The sequence below is a fragment of the Oncorhynchus tshawytscha genome, linkage group LG32 (assembly GCF_018296145.1).
Source record: "Oncorhynchus tshawytscha isolate Ot180627B linkage group LG32, Otsh_v2.0, whole genome shotgun sequence".
In the NCBI taxonomy this organism is placed as follows: Eukaryota; Metazoa; Chordata; class Actinopteri; order Salmoniformes; family Salmonidae; genus Oncorhynchus; species Oncorhynchus tshawytscha.
Window position 1 is genome coordinate 12,081,887 of NC_056460.1, and position 24,102 is coordinate 12,105,988.

Genomic DNA, 24,102 nt, shown 5'->3' on the forward strand with positions numbered 1-24,102 from the left:
AAACTAATAAGCAGTAAAAATAAGCAGTAATTAGCAGTAAAAACTCCATGTAAGGAAAGTAAACTATGATTTCACCAGCAGGCTCACCCCCCCGTCTTAACTAGTTGGTTGTTTTAGAATGAGACAATGCTTGGAAACGTTTGGTTCAAGTCGTTCTCATTACCGTGTCTTTGAGTAATCTGCCTCTTTTTAAAGTGTCTTCGATGACATTAAATGGTCTTAGCTGGTGTTAAGTTTTTAAAATGGCTTCTTGTTAGACTGCGCAACACACATCAATCAGATGGTTGAGTCCTGTTGCCTATTAAGGTCAAGGAGGGACTTCAATCAAACTCTAAATGTGTTTTAAAAAATGACATTGTTCTTACACTGAGATAAAACAATCTTTTGTCACTTCTCCTTCACTTAAAGCTTGCATTTTCACAGTTTTGTGTGTTGGCCATAGTGTGGGTTCGACGGAATTCCAGCATCGATCGACCTCCCTGCGTTTGACCCAGAACTTCTCTTCAGGTGCCTTGACAGCACCGACCTCACTAGCTCCTCCTCAGAAGCCAAGGGGTTAACTCTATACTGACCGTACCTTCGTTCACATACCCGTGTCACCGCTATTACTTTTCAAGGAGCGTTACCTCACCACAGTGGTATGTGTTCGGTTTAACGCCAAACTGGTCTTAATATCGCTCTGTAATATCCCCCAGGAGGGCTTCATCGCAGATTGCCCCATGGGGAAAGGAAAGTGCATTTGCCATGTGGTGAGGTTGCAATTTCAGCTGCCACTTTCCCTTTTGGTGGAGGGCAAAGGATTCCCTGCAATTTAATGCTACTTTGTCCCTGGCTCGGCTCTCGCTTGGCTCAGCCGGGCCTCGTTGGCTAACGTGAGTGACAGCGAGAACAAATCTCCCACTCTGTTTACTTAATCGCTAACCACTCCGGGTTTGGAAGCCACATCCAACGGTTTGGAACCCGCCGGGGTCTCGGTGGAGTAAATGTATTTAAAGTACCGCCTCTTCTTCGCCACTCGTCTGGAGGTAAAGTGGGTCACCCCATATAACGAGTGGAAGGGCTTAGACTTACCCACCACCTCAGTCCAGCAGGTGGTTCCCATTTCGGCTAAAGGGGCAGAGACCTTCATCTACTCTCCCTTTTTAATAGAGAGAATATTCACCGCTGTTACTTTTTAACTTGCCACACATATGGAATATACGGGGCATGTGTTCTCGCTCATGTTGTGATTGGTGAATAGGACCGGTTCGTACGAGTGTGACAGGGTGGCTGAGGGGAGGCTCAAGCTACCTGTAGAGGGTTGGGGTTGGGTGAAATGTTACACAGTCAAATCGAACTCGGTGTTAAGCATGGGCTTAGAAATACACTGTGCAATGGCATTGAAGCAAGGCAGCCTAGAGACGGGTCATTTTCCAATGATTTCATCCATGGAGAGAAAGAGTGGGTGTGAGAGAGATGGGAGGGGGGTGCTTTTGGAAGAAGCAGCCAGTTGAACCACACAGCAGGGACTCATTAGAAGCCATTCATCACAGCCGATGCAGAGAAACGGGGAGACGGAGCTAGGAAAAGAGAGGGAGGCTTCATGTTTGAATTAGGTAATGCTTCATTAGCGTCTCAAAGTCTTTGGTGAGCTTTTGAAGGGCGTCGTTCCATAAGTGAAAATGTGGAGGATGTGATGGGGGGGGGGAGACTCCAGACGCCAGGCTTGTTCACAGTCTCTCGGCGATGGGAACGCATGCCTCTTTAGGCTGTTGAAAATGCGGCGCACACATGTTTTACAGTGGAATTGGTGGAGATGGTGGAATTGTTTATTCGTCTGTAAAGACACCTTACTAAGCACATTTTAAATGGAATTTGTCTAATTGTCAACTCAAGTCAGGGGAGTGTCATTGCCAAGTTGTAGCCTACTTATTACGTTTGATTCGAAGTTGGTCCCATCGTACATTTTGGGGGGCTTCCATGAAGTATTAGATATTGCATGAAATGAAATCCATCTCATATTGCCGTGCTGTAATCCTGGAACATTGTAGTCGTGTGAATCCCGTCTTCTGTTCTAGCCCTTTGCCACAAGTGTCTGACATCACCTGTGAAGATTACTCATCTGAGTTACCGCTATCGTGTGACCAATGGCTATCGTGTGACCAATGGCTATCGTGTGACCAATGGCTATCGCGTGACCAATGGCTATCGCGTGACCAATGGCTATCGCGTGACCAATGGCTATCGCGTGACCAATGGCTATCGTGTGACCAATGGCTATCGTGTGACCAATGGCTATCGTGTGACCAATGGCTATCGTGTGACCAATGGCTATCGTGTGACCAATGGCTATCGTGTGACCAATGGCTATCGTGTGACCAATGGCTATCGTGTGACCAATGGCTATCGTGTGACCAATGGCTATCGTGTGACCAATGGCTATCGTGTGACCAATGGCTATCGTGTAAACCCTCAAGTCTTCGCAGAGACTCGCAACCAGTCCCAATCAAAGACTTAAAGAGCAGTTCAAAGGCTTTAATCATATGATTATTTGAAACCCGCGGCGGATGAGTATCGCTTATCCGACTTTGTTTCCAAGATAAGGCTTTTGACATGCTTCAAAAGAGGACATCCTGTTTCTGTCCACTCTATTTGATCTATGGTCCCATGTGTGAAATCCACAAGACAAACACATGGAGTGGAGGGTTTGATAAAAGTCATCATCTTCACGGCTCCCTCCCTGCAATCGTACGGCGAGCTTCAAAAGCATTTTGGCCTCACAAATGAGCTCTTTTTAGCCTCGTTTTGTTAAAGGTTGAGGAGTGCTGTCTGTGTTGTGTCTCTCAGATCGCCTACGCTCGGATGAACAACCAAGTCCTTTTGATCTAGTCCGGCGTCTTATTTTTTCTCCTCTGTTATGGTTTTGGCTTAATACTGTTGTCGTTTGATTCTCGGTCGCTGCTGTTCCGTTTCCCAACCAGGCGGTGTAAAAATATATATTTTTTTATGGAGGCCTGCGTCCTGAGAAAAAGGCAGAATTCCCACAATGTGAACAGGAATAATGCACTGAGTGTACAAAATATTAGGAACACCTGCTTTTTCCATGACATAGACTGACCAGGTGAAAGCTATGATCCCTTATTGATGTCACTTGTTAAAACCACTTCAATCAGTGTAGATGAAGGGGAGGAGACGGGTTAAATAAGGATTTTTAAGCCTTGAGACGATTGAGACATGGATTGTGAATGTGTGCCATTCAGAGGTTGAATGGGCAAGACAGAATATTTAAGTGTCTATGAACAGGGTATGGTCGTAGCTGCCAGGCGCACCGGTTTGTGTCGAGCACTGCAACGCTGCTGGGTGTGTATCACGAATGGCCCACCACCCAAAGGACATCCAGCCAACTTAACACAACTGTGGGAAGCATTGTAGTCACCATGGGCCAGCATCCCCTGCGGAACGCTTTCAACACCTTGTAGAGTCCATGCCCCGACGATTCGACGCTGTTCTGAGGGCAAAATGTGGTGCGACTCAATATTAGGAAGGTGTTCCTCATGTTTCATACACTCCGTGTATATTGTGCCAGGATACACGACAGCAAAGTGTTTGTGTTAAAAGATACAGTGTGAAATGTTGCGGAAGAGCAAAGGTGTTACTGTACCTACCTGTTGTCAGGGTGAAGTAGAGTAGACACAAGGTGTTACTGTACCTACCTGTTGTCAGGGTGAAGTAGAGTAGACACAATGTGTTACTGTACCTACCTGTTGTCAGGGTGAAGTAGAGTAGACGCAAGGTGTTACTGTACCTACCTGTTGTCAGGGTGAAGTAGAGTAGACACAAGGTGTTACTGTACCTACCTGTTGTCAGGGTGAAGTAGAGTAGACACAAGGTGTTACTGTACCTACCTGTTGTCAGGGTGAAGTAGAGTAGACACAAGGTGTTACTGTACCTACCTGTTGTCAGGGTGAAGTAGAGTAGACACAAGGTGTTACTGTACCTACCTGTTGTCAGGGTGAAGTAGAGTAGACACAAGGTGTTACTGTACCTACCTGTTGTCAGGGTGAAGTAGAGTAGACACAAGGTGTTACTGTACCTACCTGTTGTCAGGGTGAAGTAGAGTAGACACAAGGTGTTACTGTACCTACCTGTTGTCAGGGTGAAGTAGAGTAGACACAAGGTGTTACTGTACCTACCTGTTGTCAGGGTGAAGTAGAGTAGACACAAGGTGTTACCTGTACCTACCTGTTGTCAGGGTGAAGTAGAGTAGACACAAGGTGTTACTGTACCTACCTGTTGTCAGGGTGAAGTAGAGTAGACACAAGGTGTTACTGTACCTACCTGTTGTCAGGGTGAAGTAGAGTAGACACAAGGTGTTACTGTACCTACCTGTTGTCAGGGTGAAGTAGAGTAGACACAAGGTGTTACTGTACCTACCTGTTGTCAGGGTGAAGTAGAGTAGACACAAGGTGTTACTGTACCTACCTGTTGTCAGGGTGAAGTAGAGTAGACACAAGGTGTTACTGTACCTACCTGTTGTCAGGGTGAAGTAGAGTAGACACAAGGTGTTACTGTACCTACCTGTTGTCAGGGTGAAGTAGAGTAGACACAAGGTGTTACTGTACCTACCTGTTGTCAGGGTGAAGTAGAGTAGACACAATGTGTTACTGTACCTACCTGTTGTCAGGGTGAAGTAGAGTAGACACAATGTGTTACTGTACCTACCTGTTGTCAGGGTGAAGTAGAGTAGACACAAGGTGTTACTGTACCTACCTGTTGTCAGGGTGAAGTAGAGTAGACACAAGGTGTTACTGTACCTACCTGTTGTCAGGGTGAAGTAGAGTAGACACAAGGTGTTACTGTACCTACCTGTTGTCAGGGTGAAGTAGAGTAGACACAAGGTGTTACTGTACCTACCTGTTGTCAGGGTGAAGTAGAGTAGACACAATGTGTTACTGTACCTACCTGTTGTCAGGGTGAAGTAGAGTAGACACAATGTGTTACTGTACCTACCTGTTGTCAGGGTGAAGTAGAGTAGACACAATGTGTTACTGTACCTACCTGTTGTCAGGGTGAAGTAGAGTAGACACAAGGTGTTACTGTACCTACCTGTTGTCAGGGTGAAGTAGAGTAGACGCAAGGTGTTACTGTACCTACCTGTTGTCAGGGTGAAGTAGAGTAGACGCAAGGTGTTACAGGGTGAAGTAGAGTAGACGCAAGGTGTTACTGTACCTACCTGTTGTCAGGGTGAAGTAGAGTAGACTGTACCTACCTGTTGTCAGGTGTTACTGTACCTACCTGTTGTCAGGGTGAAGTAGAGTAGACGCAAGGTGTTACTGTACCTACCTTTGTCAGGGTGAAGTAGAGTAGACGCAAGGTGTTACTGTACCTACCTGTTGTCAGGGTGAAGTAGAGTAGACGCAAGGTGTTACTGTACCTACCTGTTGTCAGGGTGAAGTAGAGTAGACGCAAGGTGTTACTGTACCTACCTGTTGTCAGGGTGAAGTAGAGTAGACGCAAGGTGTTACTGTACCTACCTGTTGTCAGGGTGAAGTAGAGTAGACGCAATGTGTTACTGTACCTACCTGTTGTCAGGGTGAAGTAGAGTAGACGCAAGGTGTTACTGTACCTACCTGTTGTCAGGGTGAAGTAGAGTAGACGCAAGGTGTTACTGTACCTACCTGTTGTCAGGGTGAAGTAGAGTAGACGCAATGTGTTACTGTACCTACCTGTTGTCAGGGTGAAGTAGAGTAGACACAAGGTGAATGATCTAGAACAGTCTTCCCAGGGGGTTCGTGCACTGACTGGCGTGTGGATGGGGTCTGATACTGGCTGGAGGACAGAGTCCAGACAGATACAGATCTCGACATCACAGGGCATCCCGGTGTTTCATCTTACCGCTTCCTCCCTATGGCAGCTTCTGTTTCTATGGCTCTCTGCCAGCCAAGGCCATATAGGAAGGAACATCAGCCTTGTACACACTACCTTTTTGACCTTTCAGTCACAACATAACCGTATTTTATCTATACAGAGGTGTCTTGAACGCAACGGCAAGAACACGAGGAGGACGCTGACTGTCTGGTCAGTGTGCTGGTTGGCTGCTGCCCTGTGCGGTACAGTGTGCTGTAATTCAGCTACCTCGCCACCAGTGGGCAGTAAAGGAGACGACAGCTGAGACTGTTCTGATGATGAAAGGGGAGGTTTTGCCGGGATTTGTGGATTTGAGGGGAGGTTTTGGGAGGAGGGAAAGTCGTAAAATATCAATTAAGGTTTGTTAATTTGTTTTGTACCTCAGAGGAGGTTTCCCTGTCTGCAAGCGATCACCACCTACTCATGTTCCTCATCAGCGGTGAGGGCTCTCTGTAATTATACAGCATCTGCACTCGCAGCTGTGGAGACGATTGCTGCATAGTATTCCCCTAAAAGCCTCTTCTTTTCACTTAGTTTTCCTATGTACGTTATGTGATGGCATTTAGATAGGTTGCGCTTGTGTATGTTCAGTACTTGATTGTGTGAGTGTGTGTGCGCCTTGTGTGTGCGTGAATCCGTTTGCACGCTTGCAGCATGTTTCGGTGTGTGTTTTGGTGGTGAAATACCTTCTTTGGTGTCCAGAAGCTACATATGGGGGTGAGGGGTATTTTTCCTGTATGGATGTTTTTTCAGGAACACTGTGCCTAAACATTTATTCTGGCGTGAGCTACAACAGCACATAGTCCTGCCACGGCCCAAGTTTGTGGGTTTTAAACATTTTAATAGAGGGACTTTTACCACAATAGTATCCCCACCTCTCTCTTTCTTTCTCTCGCTCTCTCTCTGTCTGTCCCTCTCTCTCGCTCTCTCTGTCTGTCTGTCTGTGTGTCTGTCTGTCTGTCTGTCCCTCTCTCTCGCTCTCTCTGTCTGTCCCTCTCTCTCGCTCTCTCTGTCTGTCTGTCTGTGTGTCTGTCTGTCTGTCTGTCTGTCCCTCTCTCTCGCTCTCTCTGTCTGTCTGTCTGTGTGTCTGTCTGTCTGTCTGTCTGTCCCTCTCTCTCGCTCTCTCTGTCTGTCCCTCTCTCTCGCTCTCTCTGTCTGTCTGTCTGTGTGTCTGTCTGTCTGTCTGTCCCTCTCTCTCGCTCTCTCTGTCTGTCCCTCTCTCTCGCTCTGTCTGTCTGTCTGTCTGTCTGTCTGTCTGTCTGTCTGTCTGTCTGTCTGTCTGTCTGTCTGTCTGTCTGTCTGTCTGTCTGTCTGTCTGTCCCTCTCTCTCGCTCTCTCTGTCTGTCCCTCTCTCTCGCTCTGTCTGTCTGTCTGTCTGTCTGTCTGTCTGTCTGTCTGTCTGTCTGTCCCTCTCTGTGTGTCTGTGTGTCTGTCTGTCTGTCTGTCTGTCTGTCTGTCTGTCTGTCTGTCTGTCTGTCTGTCTGTCTGTCTGTCTGTCTCCTTCACACACACAATCTCTGTCTCTGTCTCTCTGTGTCTCTCTTTCTGTCTCTCTCTCTCTGTCTCTCTGTGTCTCTCTCTCTTTCTGTCTTTCTCTAACCCACAGTTTATAATGGTATCATATATTAAAATAACATAAATAAAAACAGCTTCAGGGAAACTTTCAGAAGGGAAAATAACATGTTGTGTATGTTTGAAGGTGACTTAATTATTTCACCTACTTGCTGTTATTTTAGTCTTTGTATGAAGTGCTGTGGAATTTTTACAAGCCAGTGATATCACCCCTATCAGAGGTGTTCTTCTGATCCAATCAAAACTTTGAACCCAGGTCACAGCATAGATCAGCAGCAGACTTCAGGTGCACTCTGGTAACGTACTGGAACTTGGAGCCCTGTGACATGTAAGGAACCATTCGAAAGGGCAGTCATGCTAAAGGCAACCCAGCATGCAAAACAACGCTGGGATTCTGGTTGTAAACTGGTTACCGTGACGTCTTTTCAACCAGATTGGCCCGCTTGGAAGTACATCCTGTTGGCCTTACCCTTTTGCCCCCTAATGTCTTACTCAGCTCATAGATGTCACTGACTTAAGTCTCTTTTCACATGAGTCATTCTCCGATTTGTCAAATTATCGTGATACTTTTTATTTTATTTTTAATACTCAGTACCAAAACTGTCTCTTGTTACACATTCCTGTACTCTGAGTGGCTAAACAACAGCTGGCGGTGGAATCCTTTTTCCATAACAAAACGTCTCCATCATAGTTTCCTGTTTGAGACACGTCTTTCCTCTGGACTTCTTCTCCACTGTCAATGGACCGTGAGGGACTTGGCGTTATTATGGATGGTGAATCCTCACTCTGGACCCAGACAAGGGTCCTGGCAGAATGTGTGTGTGTTAAACGGGCCCTGTCTGCACGTCAAAGTCCCACTACAACCCTTAGCAGGCATTCAGACATACTCCGTGTACTGCCGGGAAGCTCAGCACCACAGGGGTGCAGTATAACTTAGTCCAGATTTGTTTTGTCGGTGAGAAACATACAGTCTCTGCGGGTGGTGTTTACACAGCACACTCACATTGACAATACCTACAGGGTGTTTCTACAGCACTGCTGTTCCAGGCCAGCGAGACGATGCAGGATCCTGGCAACGACCTAATGCTTTACTGCGTCTGTGCCCTCTGTAATCGGTCCAGAGTTTGTGTTTCCTATTGCACTGTTCCACTTTTCCCTAATAATGATAACAGCATGGTCATTTAGCCGACACTTGTATGCAAAACGATTGACAGAACTGTCGACCAATTCGTAGTTGATGTGTCCCTTGCGGAACACCCACGCCCTTGGTGTTGCTACCACCATACTCTAAACTGAGCCAGTGGAGTTGAGCACAAGTGAAATGTTCCCCCGTTTCAATGTGTTACCACCTCCTCCAAGGTCTTGGTAAGGAAGTGTGATTTGTGGGTCCGTGCCCACGATGGTTCCCCTACCCTGAGTCCCGTGCTTCTGGGCCGTTCTTCTGCCGGCACCCTCGTGCTCATCACTCTCCCATTGTTCAGTGGCACCTGGCCATGATCGGAAGCTGCTGGATCAATCTGGAATCTGGCAACCCTCTGAAGCAATATCCTGAATGGTTGCGGCCTGGTGGGTATGAAAGACCTAGGTTTGGTTCTGAGAACCTGGCAACCGACCAGTATACTACGTTCCGCGGTGTGCCCGACCTGCGCTGTGGGTTTCTGCTCTTTTAAAAGAGGCATCATTTTTTTTGTCCCCTGAGATGATTTCCCAGAACATCGACGATCGGCACGGGAGGATTGACGTTTACCTGAAGAAATGCTCAATGCATTTTCACTCTCGAAATGGTTTGGATTTGCACGTTCCATTGGAAAGCGTTTTATTTGAAGGATTCACCCCCCCCCCCAGAGAAACCCAGCAGAATGACATGATCGTACAACATGACAAACACAGTCTTTCCAAGTGGTCATAAGCCCCCCACCTTGTCCTTCTACAATGTGGTTAAACCAGGCAGTCCTATCTACTGCTCCGAGCTGGACTCCCTAATCTAGTGGTTCGCAAACCTCTCCTCGGAGACCCCCCAGTCATTCCATGTGTTTCATCTCTTCCAGAACTAGAACACCTGATTCAACTTGTTGACTATTCATCAAGCTCTTGACTAAGTGAGTCAGGTGAGCTAATTCAGGGCTACAGCAAAAATTGTGAAACGTCTGAGGGACCCCGAGGAGAGATTTGAGAACCACTGCCGTAATTCACCCGACTTCCTGATTCGCTAACACCAGTCGGACCCAAGTCGACTGTATTTCGTCAAAGCAAGGGCACAGCGACGGGATAGGACTGCCCCCGTCAAAGTGAAAGGCTCAGTGGTGGGGATGTCTATGGATTCTCTTTCAAGTGCATTCTTCCTAGTGGAGGTTCCACCTTAAACAGAGTCATCCGTCAACCCGACCTCCATTTTGGGTGTCCGTGTGACGACTAACGGCGAATATTTTGGGGTAAATGGTACGGGACCCCGTTGTGCTCGGTGGAGGGCTGTGGATTCATGGAGGCAGGGGCAATTCCAACCCTGTGGCGAGACTAATCTATGCACATGTGCTGAGGCACTTCAGAAGACCAGATGCTGGGAGGAAACGCATGGAGATGCTTCAGCTCCAAAAAGCTCCTGGCGAGTGTGTTATTGCTTACAGACAATGACTGACACACACAGGAGGAAGAGACACACACACACACACACACACACACACACACTCTCACACACATTTCCGACCCCATGGCAAGGCTATTTTATGGTGGCCTAAGGTGCCATTTGTCAATGCCTTGGTCGAGGCCTATCGATCCCCTCTCGTAAAAGCAGTCCATTCCACACATACTTTTCAGCTTCTAAGAGCCTTAGAGGCTTTACAAACCTTGTATAAATCAGATTCATTGGACAAGCAATGCTAACAGGCCAAATGTAGTGTTTATTTTTTATTATTGTTGATTTTGTTATTTTTGTGGTCACATTTTTTCATCATGAATCAACATGTCTTGAGGCATGTTGTTGGTTTTGGATCGACTTCAGAAATCAAGGCATTAACTTCCCATCAGCAAGTGGTCTTGTAAACCTCAACAGACACGCCATTATGAACAAATAAACGGACAGCTCTTTTTTTTCTTTTTTTTTTACTAGCTACGCTCGATGGTTGTTAGGAGAAGAAAGTGGCGTTGTTTATTTCTTCAACTTCCCACATGTCAGACTGGCCAAAACACATGTTCTGCACTGTTTCTTTACCCAAGTCCTTCTTATTGAGACCGAAATGGCTCTTTTTAGTTAGTTTTTTTCTCTCCACATTATTGGACCCAGCTCAGCGTTGCTCTCTCCGGGCTTCGCTGTCAGTTTATAAAGTCCGAAAGCTCAGAGCTGTGAGTGCAGCCACTAATCCTCTCTCAGGAGCCACTCGGGTGCGTTTGTTTACCATGCTCATTGAGGTGGGGGGAAAAGTCTTAAGAAGAAAAAGAAGATGAAAACTTTGACGGAAAGGCGCAAATTCAGTAACGACAGTGTGTTGTGTTTTGCTTGGCAACCAGGGACCTCTCCTCTCTACAATTGGGACCACTTGGTAACAATTGTGGTGGGTAACTAGCGACAGGGGCCCAGGATTCAGAGTGTAAAGTGGGGCTCTCTGCCTGTCATATCCTCAGGAGAAATCACTCGGGTAAGTGCAACGAAACGAGCGCCTGCCGAGTAGTTTTGTGTTTGTAAAAAACAAGCAGCGCGCTCTCTCTCTCTTTCTCTCTTTCTCTCTCTCTCTCTCTCTTTCTCTCTCTCTCTGTCTCTGTCTCTGTCTCTCTCGGGCCATCGGATTGGGAAGGCATCCTACAATAACACACACAGTTAATACAGCGTGTCCTGGAGCCAGTGGGGTGTCACTGTTTAGAATGATGCCCCAAAGCCGCAACAGCAAATCCAGTACAAATGAGTCAGCAACTTGGGTGTTTGGAGGGATATGAACGAGGTTGGGGAGGGAGTGAGTCCCCTCTCATTTGAGGCCTAGGACTGCTGCTTTGCCTCTTCTACAGACTCTGCCGTGACAGCTCCTGTTGGTGGTACTGGATGCCTATTGGCCTGTGGCCCAACACCACATCCTGTGGGGGATGAGACTGGGAAATCCCTCCCAGGACACTGCATTGACAGACACCAATACCTGAGCCATTGCTTCACTCAGTTGCACTTCCTGCCCCTTGACGAACTCCACTCCATTTCGTAACTGGCGCCAAGGCCACAGCTCTGCGCCAATGGTCCCGAATGGCCTCCTTACTTACAGTGGGGAGAACAAGTATTTGATGCACTGCCGATTTTGCAGGTTTTCCTACTTACAAAGCATGTAGAGCTCTGTAATTTTTATCATAGGTACACTTCAACTGTCAGAGACGGAATCTAAAACAAAAATCCAGAAAATCACATTGTATGATTTTTAAGTAATTAATTTGCCTTTTATTGCATGACATAAGTATTTGATACATCGGAAAAGCAGAAGTTAATATTTGGTACAGAAACCTTTGTTTGCAATTACAGAGATCATACGTTTCCTGTAGTTCTTCACCAGGTTTGCACACACTGCAGCAGGGATTTTGGCCCACTCCTCCATGCAGACCTTCTCCAGATCCTTCAGGTTTCGGGGCTGTTGCTGGGCAATACGGACTTTCAGCTCCCTCCAAAGATTTTCTATTGGGTTCAGGTCTGGAGACTGGCTAGGCCACTCCAGGACCTTGAGATGCTTCTTACGGAGCCACGCCTTAGTTGCCCTGGCTGTGTGTTTCGGGTCGTTGTCATGCTGGAAGACCCAGCCACGACCCATCTTCAATGCTCTTACTGAGGGAAGGAGGTTGTTGGCCAAGATCTCGCGATACATGGCCCCATCCATCCTCCCCTCAATACGGTGCAGTCGTCCTGTCCCCTTTGCAGAAAAGCATCCCCAAAAAATGATGTTTCCACCTACATGCTCCATGGTTGGGATGGTGTTCTTGGGGTTCTCATCCTTCTTCTTCCTCCAAACACGGCAAGTGGAGTTTAGACCAAAAAGCTCTATTTTTGTCTCATCAGACCATATGACCTTCTCCCATTCCTCCTCTGGATCATCCAGATGGTCAATGGCAAACTTCAAATGGGCCTGGACATGTGCTGGCTTGAGCAGGGGGACCTTGCGTGTCCGCAGGATTTTAATCCATGACGGCGTAGTGGGTTACTAATGGTTTTCTTTTCTTTCTGTGGGCCCAGCTCTCTTCAGGTCATTGACCAGGTCCTGCCGTGTAGTTCTGGACTGATCCCTCACCTTCCTCATGATCATTGATGCCCCACGAGGTGAGATCTTGCATGGAGCCCCAGACCGAGGGTGATTGACCGTCATCTTGAACTTCTTCCATTTTCTAATAATTGCGCCAACAGTTGTTGCCTTCTCACCAAGCTGCTTGCCTATTGTCCTGTAGCCCATCCCAGCCTTGTGCAGGTCTACAATTTTATCCCTGATGTCCTTACACAGCTCTCTGGTCTTGGCCATTGTGGAGAGGTTGGAGTCTGTTTGATTGAGTGTGTGGACAGGTGTCTTTTATACAGGTAACGAGTTCAAACAGGTGCAGTTAATACAGGTAATGAGTGGAGAACAGGAGTGCTTCTTAAAGAAAAACTAACAGGTCTGTGAGAGCCGGAATTCTTACTGGTTGGTAGGTGATCAAATACTTATGTCATGCAATAAAATGCAAATTAATTACTTAAAAATCATACAATGTGATTTTCTGGATTTTTGTTTTAGATTCCGTCTCTCACAGTTGAAGTGTACCTATGATAAAAATTACAAACCTCTACATGCTTTGTAAGTGGGAAACACTGCCGATTTTGCAGGTTATCAAATACTTGTTCTCCCCACTGTATGTTCGTACCGGACCATAAGTATTGCTCTGCTTACAGTTGTGTAATAAAGTTGGATCTTGGATCTGGATGAGCAAGAATTGGTCATGTTGGACCTTGAGGTCATATCCTCCAATGTTTGTTTGCAGGCATGAGACATGATTTGAGATGCCAGACAAGGAAATGGAGAATGATGCGAGTCTTCTGCTCTGTGTCGTCTGAGAGGAAAATCTCATGGTCAGAGCCAGTGATAGGACACGGAAGTAGAACATTGTCCATGACAAACCCTATTCCTCACTATTCCTCAAAGGGATTTCTGCTTCTTTGGTCTCCCAGAACAATTGGCCGTCCAATACTGAAACTAAGGCGTTCATCCTAGAACTCACTGTTCCCTATGTGCAGAGGAGAGGAAGTCTCTCAGTCTCTCCATCCAGATCACCATCCACCAGGGATGGACATGAACCTGTTAACTATTGTGTCTTGAGACAGGAAGCTGGCATTGGATCTGAAGGCAATCAGAAACATTGTTTAGAGAAGCAGTGTAATTGTCTTGGACGGGACATGATGGGACTCTGAGAGGGCGCAGTGTAGTCGGCCGCAGAGGAGAAAGTAAAGGTGTGGGTGACGTCATCGCAGAACAACATCTGTGTCCTAAGTCTTCGGCGGCGCCATGTTTCCTCAGAAGAACGGGACCGTCGTCCTACGGTGCACCGGTGTGGTCGGGGAATTGCTGTGTCAAATGACGTCACTCGTGGCCACGCCTATACCTTTCCTCCTCGGCAACCTGTACAAGGACAAAGACAGAGAAGACTAGGAAGATGATGCAACCTAAAAACAAAATCAATCTCATGCGAGGGTGCTTTCCCTTCTTTGCATATAGTTGAGAGAGAAAGAGCTACAGAAAGAGAGGAAAGCAAGGTGACAATGTCGTGTTCCCTTCTGGAAGAGACAGGATTGCGCTGTTTATTTTGCTGTTTGGGAAGGAAAGTCTCTTCTTTTTTTCTTTCCAGAGCTGTGAACTTGGCCCGTCAGTTGACGCGTCCGCGTAATCTCAACAGCACTGCTGTCTCTGTCTTTTGGCTGCCAAACAACCACCCACCCACCCGGTCTTTCCCCCAAGCGACTGCGCCTGGAGTTTTTAATTGTGTTTCTAGCTAAACAAATGAGGTGACAATGGAAACAGTCGGTATCCATTAAGAACTTGCTAATTGTCCCCTACATTTTCTAGAGGAATGTTGGAACAAGGACATAAATATCTTTGCGTAGATTAATTAAGAAAAGTGTAGTTAGTTTCTTGAGTGTGTATTATGACGCTGATAGATTCATGTCTCTTTCCTCAGGGAAGGAAGAACATCGAAGTTGTCTTAATAGTGAAGAAAACTACTCTTGTTTGTTTTTACCAATGTACTCTTCCTCTGACTTGCAATCACTTGTCCCTTCATTTAAAAAAGGTGGAATATTGAGGGCTCGTTGCCCATTTATCTGCATTTTTTAAAGTCTTTGCTTGGAGTTTTTTTCGTCAACTTTAGATTGCTGTGTTAGATTGGGCTTTCACATTGGTTTGTGTCTGTGGGGATGTGTGGGTGGAGAAATCCATTCATTAAACTTGTTGATGTGCTGTGCACTGAATAGTAAACTAGACACAAACAGCTGTGTCCCGCCAACTTTCTCCTCATTTAAGTTAAGAAGCTTCTGTGTGAGAATGTGTGACTGTGTGTTTTCTGTCTCTGACATGTTGCTCCTGAATTCTCAAAGTGAGATACTGTCTAAGCAGACTCTTCTGTGTGAGAATGTGTACCTGTGTGTTTTCTGTCTCTGAGGTGGTACTCCTGAATTCTCAAAGTGTGATACTGTCTAAGCAGACTCTTAGCAATAATGCCTCGCCTTGACTGTGGGCTATATTCTAAAGAGAGCTTCATCACTGACATCGACAAAAGGCTCTGTTTGACCAGCAGACCTGATTGCAGACCTCAGCACACATTCCAAAGAAAGATGGCTTCCTCTACTTACCAATGTGAAGGGAGGGGTTGCAAGCCGTCACTTACAGTCCCCCTGGAAACTGCAAGCAGGGCGAATGACATCGCTGTGTAAGTATGAGCCTATGACTCTGTGCTCTCTCCCACACTGTGGGTTTGGAGGTTTATCCAGTGTAATAGCATTTAAAATAAACAAAACCTTCGTTTTGGAACATGCCATGTATTTGTGGTGTGGCTGATAGGCCTGGTCCGAGCCAGGGAGAGCAGCTGTCATGTATCGGAGCAACGTGCTACATTAGGAAATTGGGAATTGTATCTCTGGAGCGCGGCATGCGAAGAGGGAAAGCGAGTTGGTTGTTTTGTTTTTTTTGTGTCCCAAGGGGTCGCTGGTCGAACTTGTAAGACCGTCTCTTGGTGTCTTTCTCTCTCTTTCGCCGCTCATAAATTGTTGCCTCATGCTAGGATGAGGTGGATGTCCCAGGAGATGTTTTACACATTGCCCTCTCACGTCTCTCCGTCGCCCCTCTCCTCCGCACTTTGCCCCTTTAGAGCTGACGCTGCCTGACCCGTCTCACCCAAATTATCCCCAACTTAATTATCTGAGTTGGGCTGAAAGCAGGTTCCCTTGTCATCCACTGATGACTCCACTTACCGAAGCATGTTTTCTCACTGGCGAAGGGGCGTCTCGAAACTAGGAAAGACAACTTAACTAGAGATAAGAATAGTCTGATTATGACCTTCGAACTCACTCGTGGGAATTTCATCATTTAGCCTAGTTGATGTTACACAGGACGGATGCAAATTGTATTGCAGTAATTTTGTAACCTGCTAGAAAACCCTCTCTTAGACATGTATGTCTGTCTCAGACATCAGAAAACAGGTCGTTTCCTGGAAATAAGAAAGCAGCTTGTTTGAGTTGGCAGCCAAAGGAGGCCTGTAGGTGAAAGACTTGCTTTCCTTTCCTGAAAAAACTCCAACTTGCCAAAATGGGTAATATGTGAATATGTTTCTGTCCTTTCAGTTGGTCTTTTTCTCCTCAGCCTCAGTTTGTTAAAAAAAAAAAATGTCAGTCCACAATACGTCACTGTTCGTGGCCCTAGCATTTTTAATTCTGTCAAAGGTTTGCTGGAGACTGGAGAGGACCTATCATCGAGGCTTTGAATCGAACAAACGACGAGCCAGTGCCACACAGCTCGATCTACAGACGTACCCCCAAACTCTAAAGACGAAATGGATCATTTAGATTCTGTTAAGCAATAAATAATTTAATGTAGAACTCGAGCAATGAGCCATGCTGTTTTGACACTTTTTTTTCACTCATATTTCTTCAGATATTTCTTCATGTTTGTGTTTCATTGTTGAGTAATTGCTTTACTCGGCCTATGAGTTGAATGGCAAGTACAGCAGTGGAAACATTTTCAAAGGCTCTCGCCGCTGAAACATTTTCAAATGCTCTCGCCGCTGAAACATTTTCAAATGCTCTCGCCGCTGAAACATTTTCAAAGGCTCTCGCCGCTGAAACATTTTCAAAGGCTCTCGCCGCTGAAACACAGTTTACTCAATGTCATACAAAAACAGGTTCTTGCAGCGAGTGAAGAGATTTAATATGTAAATGATCACTGCATTTCCCAGGGAGCAAAACTGGTTAAAATTACGTAAAAAAAAAAAAAGACCAGTTTTTCATTCATTATGGCGTCATGTCAACCACTTTTGCCTGCTGGGATTTTGCTGAGCTGTTGTGTTGGATGGCAGTGACCTAAGTCGTGGTGTCGGGTGGTCTCCAGCAGTTGTGGACTACTGTGGCTGTCGTGTCACCACAGCAACTCGTCGTTATGAATCACAGGCCTCCAGCTGGACGGCCTTCAAGACAGGAAGTCCTACTGTATTGCAGCAGCGCCCGGGCCGACGTCTGTTCCACGAGCAGCCATTAAATCACAGTAGAGTCACTGATTAAAGCCAGCATTGATTCAGGAAGTACTGAATGATTTTGAAAGGGAAAAGAGTGCTTTCACACATTCCCCCCCACCCTATCGCTCTTGTCTTTTGTCTCGAGGGCTGTTTGAGGCTGCCGACAGCCCCTATATAGGCTCTGTTTCCTTCCAAGTCCGTAGCGTTTCTATAAAGGGGGATTTTATTAGCGAGTGCCGAGAGCACAGGACTGTTGGAGGTCTCTTAAATCTGAAAAGAAATTTAATTTAATTTCTTCAAATCAAAGTTTATTTGTCATGTGCGCCGAAATACAACAGGTGTAGAACTTACAGTGAAATGCTTACTTACAGGCTCTAACCAGTAGTGCAAAAAAGGTATTAGGTGAACAAAAGGTAAGTAAAGAAATAAAGACAACAGTAAATAGACAGTGAAAAAAAGTAGTGAGGCTACATACAGACACCGGTTAGTCAGGCTGATTGAGGTAGTATGTACATGAATGTATAGTTAAATTGACTATGCATATATGATAAACAGAGAGTAGCAGCAGCGTAAAAGAGGGGTTGTGGACGGGGCACAATGCAGATAGTCCGGGTAGACATTTGATTACCTGTTCAGGAGTCTTATGGCTTGGGGGTAAAAACTGTTGAGAAACCTTTTTGTCCTAGACTTGGCACTCCGGTACCGCTTGCCATGTGGTAGTAGAGAGAACAGTCTATGACTGGGGTGGCTGGGGTCTTTGACAATTTTTAGGGCCTTCCTCTGACACCGCCTGGTGTAGAGGTCCTGGATGGCAGGCAGCTTAGCCCCGGTGATGTACTGGGCTGTATGCACTACCCTCTGTAGTGCCTTGTGGCCGAGCAATTGCCGTACCAGGTAGTGATGCAACCAGTCAGGATGCTCTCGATGTTGCAGCTGTAGAACCTTTTGAGGATCTCAGGACCCATGCCAAATCTTTTTAATTTCCTGAGGGGGAATAGGCTCTGTCGTGCCCTCTTCACGACTGTCTTGGTGTGTTTGGACCATTCTAGTTTGTTGGTGTGGACACCAAGGAACTTGAAGCTCTCAACCTGCTCCACTACAGCCCTGTCGATGAGACTTGGGGCGTACTCGGTCCTTCTTTTCCTGTAGTCCACAATCATCTCCTTAGTCTTGGTTACATTGAGGGATAGGTTGTTATTCTGGCACCACCCGGCCAGGTCTCTGACCTCCTCCCTATAGGCTGTGTCGTCGTTGTCGGTGATCAGGCCTACCTACCACTGTTGTGTCGTCTGCAAACTTAATGACGGTGTTGGAGTCGTGCCTGGCCATGCAGTCGTGGGTGAACAGGGAGTATAGGAGGGGACTGAGCACGCACCCCTGGGGGGCTCCAGTGTTGAGGATTAGCGTGGCAGATGTGTTGCTACCTACCCTCACCACCTGGGTGTGGCCTGTCAGGAAGTCCAGGATCCAGTTGCAGAGGGATGTGTTTAGTCCCAGGATCCTTAGCTTAGTGATGAGCTTTGAGGGCACTATGGTGTTGAACGCTGAGCTGTAATCAATGAATAGCATTCTTACATAGGTGTTCCTTTTGTGGTCTTTGAGATGTACTTTAACTGGTATTGAACTGAAGCATCGTTCCAACTAACTTTGTCCCTTCTCTCTTTCCCTCTTAGAAATCATCGATGACCTCACCCACCTGGTGGACAAGACGGATGACCGGATCCGCAACGAGACAAGAAGGGTTAAGCTGGTGGAGACTAAGTCGGCTTCCTGCGGTGAGCCCATCTTCCTTCTCATTTGATCTGCTCGGTGTTCCTAACCCAACTGTAATAAGTCTGTCTCTCATCCAGATTTACAAGCATCGGTCCCATCTCCCTTTTCTCTTTCTGCAGCTCTCAGTACAGTTCAGTGTGCTGTGAATGGACTAGTAAAGGGAGCATAGACCTTCAGTAATGGGAAAGCCAGACCCAAACTCTAAATGCGCTCAGTTATGTGTTATATTGAGTCTCGGTCCTATAATCTTTACTCTCCAGGTAAGTCATTCATGATGGTTAAAGATCGTGTTAAAGAGCTCCTATCAGAACCCTTTAAAGATGGGTTCTCCCAGAGTAGCTCAATCGATCGTTGTCCATTCAGCGATATCATTGCTGTGCCTACCGGAAGCAGACTCGATGCTGCTTAATTGATCAGAAACAACGACATTGATGGCGCCGAAACCCCACACAGTGGCGTGGGGATTGTCTCTATCACATCTACTACTCTCCGCTATAGAAAACAGCCACATATGTCCCCCTATCCAATCTCCAGCCCCTTACTCTCTGAAAGGGGCTTCCAAGAGCCAGGCTGTAGTACAGACTCTGTAGTAAGTCAAAAAGCCTTTCTTGATACCACTTTCAAAGGACTCCCAGGAGCCAGTCTGTAGTGTAGTAAGTCAGCACCACCCTCTATTGGTACCAGACTTTGATGGAGATCAGTGGTTTACAGAGCTAAAGAGGAGCTGTGATGCTGTGTCAATGGGGCCCTCCCTCACCATTACCCCCCTTAATTTGTTTAACTCGGCTCTTTGGTCTAGCCCTTACAAAGCCCGGCTTCCCTCTCTCAATGGCCACCCTGCTTCTTTCTCTCTGCTGGGAAAAAGATATGCCAGAAAGGGGAGGTAGCTAGGCTAGCTACCGTACAGCGAGAACGGGAATGTGCGACAAAGCTTGTTGGCGTAGTCAAGCTAGGTTTGCCTTGTAAACGCCAGTCTGCGTCACCTTGGAGATGGTTGCATTGTTGCACCAGGAGCCCCCACTAACAGGCGAACAGTGGCGCGGGGATACAACAGTAAGATCTGGGGATGCGATGAAGGATCAGCTAATATAGCAGTTGATGTAATTTCTGCCCAGTCACCATGACACCCAGAGAGGGTTTGTTTGAGGATCTCAGAACTAGAGTCACTGGGCACATTGTGTTAACCCAGGAGTCTCCTCTCTCTCTCTATCTCTGTCTTTTATATCTGTCTGTGTTCTCTCTCATTGTTGTCACCTTCTCTCCCTATCCCTTCTCTTCTCTAGAGTGCCAATGCTTAACAATTCTGTGTAGTGGGGGGGGGGTGTCCCTGCTCCATTCCTCCTTTTTCCTTCCTCTCTTCTCCTGGTTTGTTTGACACTTGTCTTGGTCTCGTGCAAAGAAATAATTGAAACTAGTACACGCCACATCTTTTGGAGTGTTTCTCCTCTTGTTCTTGGGTGCGTGTTGATGATTCCTGAGCCTGGGCTTTATTTGTTTTTGGAACCCAGCTCGTCCAAAGCCCAGGCTTGAGTGTTATGTCTTCCTTCAGTTTTCCTATGGGTGGGAAAGACTGGCTTTGACAAGGAGACGGGCATACTTGACATACTTTCTCTCATAAGAGAAGAAACATCCCAGATTATGCACACTGGGGGGCAGAATCCTGACTTAAGATGTGTTTAACTTGAGGATTTAACATAAGATGCTGCTGTTGTTAGGATTTGAGCTGTTAGGAGTTGCAGCATTTAGATGCATTACCTGCAGCAAATTCACATCTTCTTATATGTGTACTGATGGAACCCAGAGGGTTTTGTTTGCAGTTGTGTCAATCTTTAATCAACCTCTTAGACCTTCTGCCAGAGATAAAAACAAGGAGAGAGAGATGAGTGACTGAGGATGCTGTGGAAAATCCATCCTACCTTTGTGTTTAGTTGGCAAGCAGAAGGCTGGACGAGCACGGGCTGAACGTGGTTAGGGGTCATCTCTCCGCTGAAGGTTAGAAGGACCCACATAGCATAACATACCGCCATGGATCCGTCCTGCAGCAACGGGTGCATGACTGGATTTCAGGGCAGGCTTGTGAAACATCCTGGGTCTTGTTGAGACAATATAGAGAGTCGAGACACGAGCACATTACAAGTCCTCCAGCCATCAGTCTCACGGTGCTGAGGTTTACTGGGGAAGAGCCACAATCAGACCACAACACGGTCGTGGATTTCACCAGGATATATATGGGTGACAAGAAAAAAACATTCCAAGCTTTTAAAGCTAACTTGGGGTTAGCCTTTTTAAACAGTGTTTTAAGCATTGAGCGAAATGAGAAAGTTGAGGCTGCACAGTAAAACGATGCAATAAAGTAAAGCCTACTTTTCAATGTCACTTCCCTATCGGAAATGGGTAGTGAACAGGTTTTGAGGGGGGTAGGTGGCATTAGAAAGGCAGATTACTACTTAGCGCCAAAGGGCCCTAGGAGGGTGGTGTGAGTTTCCCAGGGCTTAAGTGACTCATCAGGCAATGTGGGGGCAGACCTCTCTCCAAAGGACTAATCCCATGGGCCTGCGGAGGCTGGAGGGAAACCCCACACCCACATACAGACTCACAGACTCGAATCCCGCAGGTGGCTTACATCTCAAATAGGCCTGAAATGTTAGGGCTTTCGAGGGGTTGTCTTTGAGGGTAGGTAAAGGGTGTAACTTCATTTCACTGAATCCCATCAAGCCTGTTAAAGTAAACCTTGAATACTTTTGAGGGCCAATTTTGATTACTTTGATGTAATTTTACCAATGCCGATATGATCATGTTTACCAGTCTCCCATGCCCTAGCATTCATTTCCCCCCAAAATACTGAAACAAACTGTTCAAATCTAGGGTTGTACTAAAACAAAAACAAAAAAAATCCAAGGTTGTTGCACGTGTGGCGGTGTTGAACCCATGACCTAGAGGAGTAACAGGTCCCGACGTGTCATGGTTTGTCACGTCTACAAATGCTTACCTCACCTTTACCACTTGTTTTTGGCTGGCAAGAGTGGAACATTGGATGGCTGTAAAACAAAAGATCTGAAACAGCAGTCGCTTTACTGCTTCTTTTTCAAACTCCATAAACGTCCGACAGATTTGATCAGCCCCTATGAAATGTGTTATTCCTCTGCGAAAGCTTTTCATTTGAGTGTATATTACTTCAATATGATGTTTATCAATGTGTTCTGAAGCGATATATTCATATTGCAATGGAGTTGCTGGAAGAAGACAGGCAAAGGGCAAGAGCAGGGGAGGTGTGTGTGTGTGTGTGTGTGTGTGTGTGTGTGTGTGTGTGTGTGTGTGTGTGTGTGTGTGTGTGTGTGTGTGTGTGTGTGTGTGTGTGTGTGTGTGCGCGCAGAGACAGAAGTACAACCTCCACCCGCCTCCCTTTTCTCCACCAATTAAGATTTGTCTCACTGATATGTCAGAAATGCTAAAAAAAAAGGGTGTACCCCAATCCTTTTTACTCTGCTCGTCTCTTGGGGGGTCACTTTGACTGCACTGGCTTCAATGACCGCCATCTATTTGGCCTGCAAATGTGATCGTTGTCATTACTTTTGTCGAGACTGGGTCAGGAGTAACTTTATTTGGTTACTTAGCGAGATGGGGACAGTCCCAAAGAGAAGGGGAGGGAGTGTTGGTAGGGTGTCTGGGGCCTGAGGTGACTGGGTGGTAGGGAACAAACATATCGAAGAGATGATGACTTTATTATCCAACGATGTACATGAACGTCTAACGTAATTTGACTTCAGAATGTTTATCTGCCCTCCGTCAAGTCGAGCTGAATGTAAAGATGACAGTCTACTATCCTGGTTTAATATCCTTCACACTGAAGCATAGTTAAGTGTGTGTGTGTGTGTGTGTGTGTGTGTGTGTATATTTCTCTAAGTGTGAGGTGTTTAAAAGGCCATCATGAGGGCTGTTGGGAAGAATGTTCCCACTTGACATTTACATTGTTGCGGCTCTGCTCACATGTGTAAGTTATCAAGTGGGGAGGTCCTGTCTCGACCAATGATCATTCTGAGAGGTCGGCAACTAGCGTGCTAGGCTTCAGACAGAGCGGTTTGATTGAAAGTTTGAAATAAAAATCATACATAGGGGGAAATAGGACTAATTGGTTGCATATAGAGTATGGTGCCACTAAGTTGTGCCAGCATCTCCTTCACTCAACTCAGAGAGTTTTCAGAGAGTTTACTGTAATCAATGAAGAAATCCTAAAAGTAGGAGAAAGTGTCGCAACCAACCAAGCTAACGAGGCATCCAGACCTTTGGACTCGCTGCTGCCACATCCAAGCTTCCTAGCCAAGTCCTATGTCTCATAAGAACACCTGATCTAGGATCAGGTTTGCCTTTTTAGAACAAAATGAACCAGATTCCACGGGGGGATGGGGGACGGACGGGGGGAGGGCTGATCCTAGATTAGGAGTTCTACTCTGACTACGACCCAGGCAATTAGTTCAGCTTGGGTTCATCTTCCCCCTATCTTTCCCTGTGGACCAGACTGCAATTACGCTGCAGAGTAGAATGCACGACGAGAAAGCCAAAGTATGAAAGAAATGTAAACCAAAAGTGAAAAGTCCGGGAGGGGAAATACCACCTCGCATGCGAAACGACCACGGACAACTTGAGTCAGCCAGAGACTGTCGACAGCCATCAAGCCATCAGATTCTCCAGGATTCAGTTGTTTGAAATCTTCACCCTCCCCGATGGTGATGCCATTCAAGGAGAAACACCAGAGAGCGAGCGAGAGGAAAATGTGGCTTAAATGTGTCCTTGGAGCTAGTTTTCCATATCAACTGTAATGTGTGGCATGGAGTTGGGAGAGACATCCCCCGAGCTGAAAGCTCACCACGGTTGAGAGGCCTGACACTTGACACCAGCCATCCACCAGTCCTTTTATTCTTACCAACACCTTAGAAAGGTTTCAGGATTTGAAACAGCTGTAGGTTAGATGACAACGGGACTAGCCGAGACAACTGGAAAACCCATTGAACACTGGTTGTCGGCTAGCCATGTAATATTCAAACCCATATAAAACAAGCCAATATGCAAACACAGAATAACTATCCATTTTACGGTCTTGATAATAAATGTCGGTCTTTAACTTTTTAATGCTTTTTCTATCATGTCTTGGCCTTGATTAGAATTCAA

The 24,102-nt window shown here is 46.4% G+C and overlaps 1 protein-coding gene across 2 annotated transcripts in view; it reads left to right on the plus strand.

The window, feature by feature from the left end:
* Window positions 1-24,102, plus strand: part of LOC112230275 (syntaxin-8) — a 50,586-nt gene that overhangs the window by 22,950 nt on the left and 3,534 nt on the right. For both annotated transcript variants that reach the window (XM_024396504.2, XM_024396505.2), the window contains exon 7: window positions 18,837-18,938. In XM_024396504.2, the coding sequence (XP_024252272.1) occupies window positions 18,837-18,938 (102 nt within the window). The remainder of the gene's footprint in view (window positions 1-18,836; window positions 18,939-24,102) is intronic.